Source organism: Carya illinoinensis, chromosome 4 (genome assembly GCF_018687715.1).
Source record: "Carya illinoinensis cultivar Pawnee chromosome 4, C.illinoinensisPawnee_v1, whole genome shotgun sequence".
Lineage (NCBI taxonomy): Eukaryota > Viridiplantae > Streptophyta > Magnoliopsida > Fagales > Juglandaceae > Carya > Carya illinoinensis.
The window spans coordinates 41286135-41297716 of record NC_056755.1 but is presented as its reverse complement, the minus strand read 5'-3'; the positions used below and the strand labels follow the sequence as shown (position 1 = coordinate 41297716).

At 35.0% G+C, this 11582-nt stretch overlaps 1 protein-coding gene across 5 annotated transcripts; it reads right to left on the bottom strand.

The window, feature by feature from the left end:
• Nucleotides 1-2476: 2476 nt before the first annotated feature.
• Nucleotides 2477-6117, bottom strand: LOC122308441 (triphosphate tunnel metalloenzyme 3-like). 5 transcript variants are annotated; one of them, XR_006242046.1, is made up of 3 exons: nucleotides 5300-6117; nucleotides 3728-3804; nucleotides 2477-2755 (listed from the first exon to the last, which is right to left on the bottom strand). XR_006242046.1 is itself a non-coding variant. In XM_043121766.1 (2 exons), coding segments are annotated over exons 1-2 (597 nt in total). In that variant the 5' UTR covers nucleotides 5896-6116; the 3' UTR covers nucleotides 2477-2754. The 5 variants fall into 5 exon arrangements, 1 of the variants encoding a protein (XP_042977700.1); XR_006242047.1 differs by having other exon boundaries at nucleotides 3733-3804; XR_006242048.1 differs by lacking the exon at nucleotides 5300-6117 and adding an exon at nucleotides 3881-5293.
• Nucleotides 6118-11582: the final 5465 nt, after the last annotated feature.

Genomic DNA, 11582 nt, shown 5'->3' with positions numbered 1-11582 from the left:
TTCCCTCGTTCCATGATTTAGAACTTCTACTTCAATAGTTGAACCAGTTACTTCGACAAATTTCAGCGTTGTCCCCTTTTTTAAAATTTCATAAATGCATTTTGAAAAGGTTGAAATGTGTTTTTTCTTCCTTTTTTTCATTTTACATTTCACAATTCGTTAAGTTCATGATCATCAGCCGGGATGCCCATTTAAATTCTTAATTAATATAACTAAATATACCAACGTTAAAATAAGTACAATCATCAATACTCAGCTTTCCTAGCTTTGCAATGGATCGATGGAGTTCGAGTTCGTTTCCTTTGAACATGCATATATATGCATGGGTGGGCATATATATAGAAAATAATTCTGCTACATATAGTCACATTTGCATACTCATTATATATTCTATTAATTAAATTGGCCAAATCAGTTATTTTATATTTAAAAAAAGTGATACAGACAATCACATCACTAGAGTGCATAAAAAATACACAAAAGTAACTACACGAAAAGTTTTTATGTATAAAATGATCGAACGATCAGAAGAGTATCACCTTTAAATCTGACCCATATTGTTACCATATTAATTAGCCATGGATGGTAGTGTGTAATTAGTTAATTAAATCGTATCCCAATTAGGGACATTTAATGACATTTTGATCATGTGTGTATATATATGGAGTGCATAAGCGTCATATAATTGTCTCGTATTTACTCATTTTATTTAAAAAATTATACAATGCTTGTTCACTCCACAACTATAAATATTATTTATATATATATTGACCATATAATATAGATTAATTGAAGTGTACGTAATTCCATTAATCATATATAATAATAGCAAAAACTCAAAAATATTAATGATAATAATAAAAATAAAACTCCAATATATATAATGTGGAAATTAAAGAGCTAAGAATCCATGCATATATGCATGAATGCAGTAGTCTCATATATATCGATGATGATCACTAAATTATATATCGAGCTCATGCATTAATGGCAAAAAGAACAACTTCGTTGAAAACAAAGAAGATCATAATTAAAACTAAGAATTAAGGAACTAAACGGTACTAGAAACCTAGCTAGCTAATCGACCATGAATTTTATTTTAACCAGAACGATCGAGCTGATGATCATGATCTTATTCTTCAGAGATTTTATGATCATCAATCCACTTATATATAATGCTGGATCAGGACTTCATGTACTTCACGGGGAAGGCGGAGCTGGTACTGTTGCAAATTGAGAACAATGGTTCTTGAGCCATGGATGGCGCAAGAAATGATCACCCTCACAAGTATGTTGGCCATGACAATCCTCAGAAACCTGGTTGAATGCAGCGCAACAAGTCTGGCCTAAATTATTAAAAGTTAAATGATAAAATTGCCCGAATAATATCGGCCACACATGGCTCTATCTTCGAGACAGCAGTCATGCATTTCCCAACTTCTTCGTCTGCAGGACGTTGGTGGTCCGGCCGATCATCATGATGGTTGAGAACATCAAAACCCCGTGCATAAGCACGAGGCAAGTTTTGGATCATGACTGTGACTGAGCAAATAACGAGCAAGAACACAGCTAAACATTTGTTGAAGATGATGATCAGTATCAGATGACAAATTAATAAATTAGCTTCGTATAGTAGGTAAGCTGGGACTATATATATATAAATATATTAATCTAGCTAGTAGTTATTTGTTTGCTATGATCTCAAATCTTTTCCTCTATCTCCTTGTGATTTTCTGTTTAGGGATTATTATATATATATATATATATATATATTTATATATAGAGATTGTATATAGGAGACTGTTAGAGCCACAGAGAGTGTCACGAGGGTTTCTATAGATCCAGACGTGTAAAAAGCACTTTCTTATTTTGTGTTTTTTTAAACGTGCAGTTTTCTGGTATTTCCCTTATATATATATATATATATATATATATATATAGGGTTGAAACGATCAACTTGCTCTTCAATTTGTTTGTTATGAGCTCAAATTTTTTTCTCTCTGTGAAAACAATATTAGTATGCAGATTAGTACGCGATTTTACTTGTACGTAGCAAAACTCTTTTCTGTTAATTGTATATGGGATTTTACATAGATTATATATATATATAATCTGGCAGACTTGCTCTTTAATCTGGCAGTCCTTTGTTTGTTATGATCTCAAATCTTTTCCTCTCTCCCTCTACCCCTCTTTGTGATTTTCTGTTTATCATATTTGTAAATCCAAGACTCCAAATCACGAGTTGCGCCACTACATGAACATATTGTAGTTTTTGTGACGGACAAAACCGTCATAAAAAATAAACCTAACCGTCTCAAAACTACTGTTAAAAATTGTCCATGTAAAGATGGACAATTGTTAAAGTTGTCCACATATCTGCAAAGAATTCAAATTGTACCTAGATGATTAGTGACTATTTATTATATTTTACTTTTAAACCTATCATCTAATACCATATCATGAGATGATGAGAAAATGATGAGAAAATAGACGGGGAATAGATTTTTTCCTGTTTTAAACATAGAAAGCAAATCATTACAAGGCAATAACAATTATTTTCCAAATTGACTAGTCGAGAGTCAGACATATAATTTTCAAACTATTAGAACTCTATTTGCTCTATATTCTGTCGTGCAATGTCTAATCCTTTGGAGGGCTATCCGAATAAGAAACTTGATGAAAAGGAGGGGTAACCTTAGGCCAGAAGGAATTTCATGATGCTTTTGACATAGCCTGGACTTAGAATATCGCATTCCTGAAAAATAAACATCCATAGAAATGTTACACTTATGAATTTAAGAAAGAATGTTTTCACTTATAATACACAATTGTAAAATTCAGAATTTAGCATTCAAGGAATTATTGGAGGCCATGTTTAGTCTATTACCAAGAGAAGCAATGGAAGAACTGGCTACAACTTCATGGTTGATTTGGAAAAGAAAGAATGGATTAATATTTAGATAAGAATTTACTCATCCAAGCTTGCTGATACAGCAATCCAAACAACTCATGCAAGATATAAAGCAGATAGGCAATATCAGTAGCAGATCAGAGGGCAGATTGCTAGAGGAACAAGAAATATGGACAGCTCTGATCCACCACAAGGGTTATTACAAAGTAAATTGGGATGCAGCTGTGTATAAAACAAATAGTAAGGTTGGCATTGGAGCAATAGTAAGGGATTGGGAAGGAGCAGTTTTGGCACACTGAGATAGAACAAAGATTTATATCCAGACCCCTGTTTAGCTGAAGCAATGGCAGCCCAACATGCAATTGTTTTCTGTCAAAACTTGGGGTTTAAGCACATTATTTTAGAAGGTGACTCTTTCTAAGTAGTGAAAGCAATGCAGCAAAAAGAAGAACAGTGGAAAGAAACAGGGATGATTTTAGCAGATGCTAAGTTAGTACTAGCCACTTTTGAAAGCTGGTCTATCAAGCATATTAGGAGAGATGTGAACAAAGCAGCACATGCTCTAGCAAAAAATGCACTAGGAATATCTGATTTCATTATTGACGTAGAGGATATTCCTCATTGTATTTTCTCTCTTGTCTAGTGAATCATGAATTAGATATTCTTATCTGCCAAAGGAAAATGTCTGGTAAGTGATGATTACATAGCCAGAGCCTATCCTTGATCACAATAGAGAAATGCATACGAGGTGAAAAATGATGTTTGTCAAGCAACGCCATGACTAAAGCACTTGAAATCGCTGATAGTTATTGCTACCTAACTCTTGATGAGCTCCGACACAGGCCAGCAAGTACGAATTACATTGTGAGCTCTGAAACTACAGCTAAGCAATTCTGCAAGGCCGTAAAGGATATTATAAGTCTAGGGGTGTGATGCGTTCATTCACAAAGCTCTAAGAACAGCATTCACCTAGGAAGTTCATCACATTCATATTTGTGAAAACGAACCTGGTGACTCCAGGTCACTAAACATGAATGTAAACATAAAGCTATCAATAGGTCACTGCATCAAATCATATTTGGAAAAAATGAATGTTGGCAATGCTTGGACAATGATGAACAATCAATTTAAAGAAAAAACATCACAGTCAAACTACCACTGCAAATGAGAATCAATTCACAAGGATATAAATAACAGAGGAATGAAAATCATGTAAAAGTAAAGGTTGAAGAATTAGGCCCAAAAACAAACAGATCAAGAATTATGGGTGACAGGCCAAACATAGTCCTAGATTAAAAAATAATAATAACAAGTTAGTCGAAGAAATTGTGCGCATTTAAAGTCGTTAAAAGTTATTTTCAGTGTCTTCTTGGAGGTGCTTTTCGACAAAAGTCTCAATTTAGAATTTTAAGTGGATTTTCAGATTCTTTAGGATGCTTAAAGAATTTTTTATAAATTTACCAAGCATGCTATTTTTTCTTCAAAAGAGCTTTGAAGCTATTGAAAGTACATACTTTTCATGCTTTCAAACTCAACCAAACAGGCACTACAACCATCAAAGATCACAATCACAACCTCCAACAGGAAGTAAAATATTCACTTGAAGATTGCATAAAGGTAAAGATAGAACAACCATTAGTGTTTTACTTGGGCGTACCATACTCACGTCAAATAAACAAAACTTTGACCCAAAAGGAAAGACAAACCACCATTAGTTTATTTGGGCATACTATACTCAATCCAAACCAATAAAAGCTTGACCCAACTAAAGCGTACCATACAATAAACCCTTCAAGTCTTTGCCTTTTTTATTCACTATGAGGTCATTTTAAGCATGAAGTCTTTAAAGATTTGATACAGAGGAGGAACGTTGGAGCCCACCAAGTCTTTATAGACACTTCTGGATTTCAGAGATGGTTATGAGTCATCTCTAGCAAGGATAAATAATCATGCCCGACGGTTTAATGCAAACCAGAGCTTCGAAAGTGATCATTGTACGACTTTAGGCGCTCTGGGGAAAGTACTACCCATACAGTCCACTTACAGCATTTTAAAAGAAGCAGCAGTGCAATGTAAGTGACTCGATTTTGGAAGCAGTGAAGGAACCAGAAATGGAATCATGTTACCAAGCAACGTGTAAACTTAAAGGGTTTTGTCCTCATTCCCCATTCAAATCTTATCTTTTTCCGATGAGTTGTCAAACCATAACAATCCTACATATAATCGCAACCTAAAAATTTTATCCAACAAAAATACTCTTATCAGTATGCAAACAAATAAATACCCACAAATCCAATCAGTAAGAACATAAATGTCATCAATCGCAAATGCAAGCACCATATCGGCAACCACCCGAACAAGAAATCAACATCCAAAAACAAAACTCACTATGGCAGCTTCCCGGACCGAAAAATCGCGAATTTGGACTTCTCCGAGTACGAATAGTCGATCCCATGGTCCTTGAGAAACTCCTCGAGTAATTTCTTGGCGTCCTCGGGATTGTCACTCTCACACTCAATCTCATACACAGTCCCAAACCCAAAATCAGTCTCGTCCACCTCCAATTTCAGTCCCTTCCACTCGTACACTTGCCTCACATTCCCAAACCCTCCCAGCCCCACAAACCCCAACACCCCGAATTCCTCCCTCGCCCTCCTCACAACCCTAGACTCCACAGCGCTCAGCTTCGCCGGCTCGGCCGCGCAATCGCGCCCGATAGAGGGGTCCAGTACCTCCTCGTCCTCCTCCACGCGGCTTATGCCGTCGACGAGGACGGCTTTGGCTTTGAGAGTGACGACGCAGCTGGGGTCTTTGTCGGAGAATCTTAGCCGGAGGACGGCTCGGAGAGCCGAGAGCTCACCGGCGGATCCGTCGAAGAAGTGGTTCTCCTGGCGGTGAGTCTTGACGTGGAAAGGGGCCAAAACATCGGTAACGCGGCGGTGGGCCCCCGCGTCTGGAATCCGCAGTTTAACCTCGACCTCCATGAATCAGCCGATTGGATTACCCAAAAATTTCAAAAGAAGAAGAAAGAGATAGTAACAACTTATAGGATTGAATATGACGTATAGGTTAGTTCTGTTTGTTTATTGAGAGGAGAGGCCGATACGGTGGGGGACGGATGAGCCTTTGGCTGAAGTTCAACTTTGCTCTGCTTTCTCCTCAGCATTTCTAATTTTCTGCTTTTCCTGTAAAGAGATGATATTTGCGTGGAAACTCTGGTTAAATAAATCTCTTTGAAAAAGAATACGAGTTTTGATAAAGTAAAATTGTGTAATAATCTATATATTAATATTAAATTTTTAGATTTAAAATTTAAATTAATATTATTTTTAATAAAATTTACTTTTAACTAATCATTAGATTCATATATATATATATATATATTATACAGTTATATTTGTAATTAAATTTTTTATTTATAAAAGTGAAATTAGTCTTAAAAGAAAAATTAAATTTTTTTAAAAATAATAATTACAATCATGAATATATCAACATTGTATAATTATTTAAAAAATAAATAAATTTGAGATTAACTTAAAATTTTTTTAATTTTTTAATAATAGACTCTATTCATTTTAAAAATGATTACACGACATTTATATACTTTATAATTATATATAATATTACTTATATTTTAAATAATAAATTTTACTCTTTTTCAAAATAATTATACAATACTTATTCTAAACCTGTATGTAGATAGCGTTACTCTTGCGCGTGGGAGGGTTTGGCACTTGGGGCCTGGCCCCGCTTTCCATGGGCAGGTACTCCCATTTGAATGTCGAGAGAAGATTAGTCCCAACGGTCGTTCACCCCCACCCAAAATCAACTAAAAATCGTCCATAACTAAAGAGACATACTTGAGGCTGGGAGGCCGTGGGCAACAATAAGAGCAAGAGAAAGAGACAAAATCAAAACGTGAGGGTTTGGGCAAGGCCGTGAGAGAAGAGACGAGGGGAAAGAGAGACGATATCGGCATGGGGGTTAACATTTTAATCAAAACTTAATATAAAAAAAAAAAAAGATGACGTCATTTTATTAAAAAAGATTATTTTATCAATATATACATATATAGAAAGTGGGTTGGGCAGGATGGATGTGGTACACCCCAAGCTGGCTTGGGCCCAACCCGAGCCCCATTTTGGCATGGTTTCACCATGCAGGCAGATACCCTGCAACCCGCATGGGACGGGCAGAGCCACTGCCCCAACCAAGAATTGAATCGAAAACAAAATTCAATGTCATATAAAAAATTAAAGGGATGAAATTTAATTAGTTATTTATTTTAATAATACTATACATTGTTAATTCCAAAGTTTTGGTATCATGTTTGTTACATGTCAAATTATAGTATATATTGTACTCATATTATCTCTTACTGTTAAAATATTTTCTTTGGAAAATAAGAGTTGATGAAAAAATTATAAGTAGTGTCACGTCAATATAGAAATAAAGTGATAGAGTATTATATAGCATTTTTTTCCACGTATTAATCAAGAATTATGTTATATATTAGACTGTGATTATAATTTTATCTCACTTGATGTGCCATTGATCCTTAGCTCTTGAGTTTTTAAAAAAACACACAAAAAATTAGACATCAAAATAATACTTCTTGAGAGAGCTTAAACGATGGAATATGTAATTATTCAAAGCATTATCACTAATAAGAATCAAGTGTTAGTCTAGATTATATAATAATACTTTAGCAACAAAAAGATTACACAAAAATAAACTCATAAACTAATGTAGTCAGCTTGATGTGGTAGGTCAGATTGTAAAATTACTTTTGTTATAAAATAAATTTAACGAATTTCACGAAACCACGTCAATTTGTGAATTTACTTTATATAATCTATTTGTATATGTAGCATCCAAATCTCACAAAAGGACTTGCTGAAGCATTTTTCACTTCAAACTAAATTGATTCTTGGACAGCTAATTATTTTATCATTAAAAATAATAACCCAAAAAGAGAAAAAGAAAAGGTATCATTTCATTGCTAAAAGATGTTTGAAACAACAAGTTCGTCACCCTCTTTGACCATTTCTAGTTTTGTTAGGACTCACAAAAGAAAATTAGTTTTATAATTTGAAAAAACATTGTTAACATAACATTTACATAGTTAAAAAAGGTATTAATGTACTGATTTCTTTCCTGAAGGTACTACTGTCTAACAATTATTTCAAGGTGCATGAGAGTTACTCTTGACAATAGAATAGTTGTCCTCTCTTTCTTCTAAAGGTAGGTTGGTTTTTCTCTTTGTTCTTTATGAGCAAAGACTAGAGTCTCTTAGACATTTTGTCTATAGAGTCTATAGTCAAAATAAAGGATGAACTTTCTTCTCTCTATGAAGGATTAACATTGACTGAAGAAGAGAAACAAGAAATAGTAATCTTTAAGGAAGATGTCACGGTTTCAACAAAGAGAAGAAAAAAAAAAAAAAAGGAAGCAAAAGATGTTTGGTTGCACTTGTAGTGGCAGATAAGAAAGCAAATAGAGGAGCTTTTCGTTCCACCTTGTCTCAAGTCTAGAAAGCTGATGGGAAGGTAGTATTCAAAGAGTTTGGTTGGAACAAATTCTTAATCAAGTTCCAAGAGGTAACAGAGAAGGCTAGGATCTTAGGACGTCCATGGTCCTTTAATAAGCATCTGGTGAGTCTCAAAGAATGTGATAGTAATACAGCCTCAGAAGATATAATCTTTTCTATGATATGCCATTTGGATTCAGTTCCATGATATGCCATTTGTTGGTATGGATAGAAGCATGGGGGAGAAACTGGGTGCATCTATAGGCAAAGTGATCATGGTTGATACAAATGAAAATGAAATGGGATGGGATAAATATATGAGAGTCAAGGTGGTTGTAGACATCACCAAACCATTGGCGAGAAGCCGCTTTCTGAATATTGGAGATAAACGGCTTTGGATCTCATTCAAATATGAGAGATTGCCTAATTTTTGTTTCCAGTGTGGTATCATTAAACATTTCAAGAGGAGATGTTCTTTGTTAAAATCTGATAAGGGGCCTGATGAAAGCAAGAATTTTCAATAAGGCACATGGCTGAAAAGCTGGTTCTCATGTCAATTTTAGTAGCTCCAATGATTGATTGGGAAGAACTGGAGAGAACGAAATTTCCGGTGGCAATCAACAAAGCAACTCCGATAAGAGGAGTATGGCATATGACAAAAATGGAAATACACAAAAGGAGACTGTAATTAAGGAAGTAGCACCTAGCAATCTTGCCTATTCAAGGAGTGATCAATTGACTAATTCTGATTATGCAAATAATTTTAGTGGAAGAAATCAAGGAGAGCCTGAATTGTCAAAAATGGAAAGTTAATCAAATATGGATGTAATCCCAATCACAGATCCTATGCAAGATAAGGGCGAGACCTCTATGATTTCTAAGGTTAACTTACCACCTTTGTCCACTCACAATGAAGGCCACGTAGCAATTCCAATTACATACAGTAGCCAAGTATGTCCTCCTCTTACATCTCCTAATAATGTTGCTAGTAAAATGGGGAAAAAGACGTCCTTGTCCACTTGGAAAAGAAGAGCTAGAGGAGGAATGTCTATGGACCATATTGAGAAATTGGAGTCTAATTTGAGCATGACTATTCATAGTCCTAATAAGAAGGGAGGTACTATGGGGGGATGAAGATAAGTCCTTAATCAATAAAAGAACTAGAGTTCATTCAAGTTGCATGGTTGATAATCAAATAGAACTAGTAGAGGTTATTCATCAACCCTACCAGAAATTATGAAACTACTATGTTGGAACTGTCAATGGCTTAGAAACCCTCAGACAGTTTGTGAACTCCACCTGCTGGTGAGAGAAAAACACCCACTCTTGATTTTTCTGATTGAAACCAAGTGCAAAATAGAAAGACTAGAAATAGTTTGTTTTTGTGGTGGATTATATTGGTAGAAGTGGAGGTTTGATTGTTATGGGGAAGAAGGAAGTTATGGATGAGCTTAGTTCTTATTCTCAAAGTCATATTTCTTTATTAATCACCAATTCTAGTATGGATAAGCAATGGATTATTTTAATTGGCTTTTATGGACAACCTATAGCAACTAGGAGATTGGAGAGCTCGCACTTATTAAGACTCCTAAAACCTAGTAACCAACTACCTTGGTTGTGTGTGAGATTTTAATGAAATTGTTTCCTAGGAGAAGAAGTTTGAAGCAGCTGTCAAGCCTTATAAACATATGGAGAATTTCAGAGAAACACTAACTGTGAGTTAGGTGATTTGGGTTACGAGGGATCTAAATTCACTTGGAGTAATAACAAGGAAGGAAGTCAGTTCACCAAAGAAAGATTGTATAGGGTGCTCAGAAATAGTTCCTAGCATTCTCTGTATGATATTAATCAGGTTTTTGTTTTGCTTATGAAAACTTTTGATCATTGCCCTTTGTTGTTATCGTCCCAAACTCATGAGACTGAACCTATGCCAAGGAGGAAGCTCTTTAGATATGAAGCCAATTGGTCTAAAAATGAAGATTATTATGAAGTTATTAAGAAGGCATGGGGTTGCATAGTCTTTCATTATAATAAGGTTAAGTTAATCAAAGAATGTTTGAACAGGTGCAGGGATAGATTGGTGGGGTGGAGTAAAATAGCTAATGGGAATCAAAGGAAGCTCATACAACAGAAAAGAGAATTAATCAAAGAGTTGCAGGCTTCCAATACAGGTCAATCTAGTGAACTCATTAAAAATTTGCAAAAAGAAGTAGACTGCTACCTAGAGGAAGAAGATATGAAATGGCGCCAAAGAGCTAAAGAAAGGTGGTTGCAAAATGGAGAAAAAAAAAAAACACCAATTTTTTTAATAAATGTGTAACTCAAAGGAAGCAAGATAATGCTATACACAAGTTTGCTAATGGTGAAGTGTAGTTAGTTACTGGACAAGAGGAGATTAGCAAGTATTTTCAGTCCTTTTATTAGGATTTATTTAATTCCTCCAATCTTAAAGGGATAACAAAAGTTATTGCTCAGTTTGATCCAGTCATTTCTAAAGATATGAATAGGTTCCTAATGAAGAGAGTTTTCTGGAAAGTAGATAAGAGATAGAAAAGGCCATTTTTTAGATGAACTCTCAAAGTTCTCTAGGACCTGATGGCTTTCCAGCAGTGTTTTGCCGAGACCATTGGAGTGTAGTGGGGACTGATGTTATTGGAGACATTCTAGTTATAGTCAGCACTAAAGTTGGATTTGAGGAAGTGAATCAGACCTTGATAACCTTGATTCCCAAAAAACAGACTCCCAAAATAGTTTTTGACTATCAACCTATTAGTCTTTGCAATGTTTTTTATAAAATAATTGCTAAAATCTTGGCTAATAGATTGAAAGTGATCATTCCCAGAAATATATTTCCAACTCAAAGTGTATTTGTGCCAGGTATATTGGTTTCTGACAACATTATTGTGCTTTAGAAGCAATGCACGCTATGCAAAACCAGATGAGAGGAAGAAATGAAAGCTTTATAGCTCTTTGATATGAGTAAGGCCTATGATAGAGTTAAATGGAGTTTCTGTGATGATGTCATGTAGAAAATGGGGTTCGATAGAAGTTGGATTAATTTGATTATGCAATGTATTAGCACTGTGAGTTACTCTCTTCTTATAGATGGAGTTCCACAATAAAGCTTTAAGCCATCTAAAG

Excerpts from the sequence above, each read along its gene's own strand:
- LOC122308441 (XM_043121766.1), bottom strand. The coding sequence starts at position 5,895 with ATGGAGGTCGAGGTTAAACTGCGGATTCCAGACGCGGGGGCCCACCGC.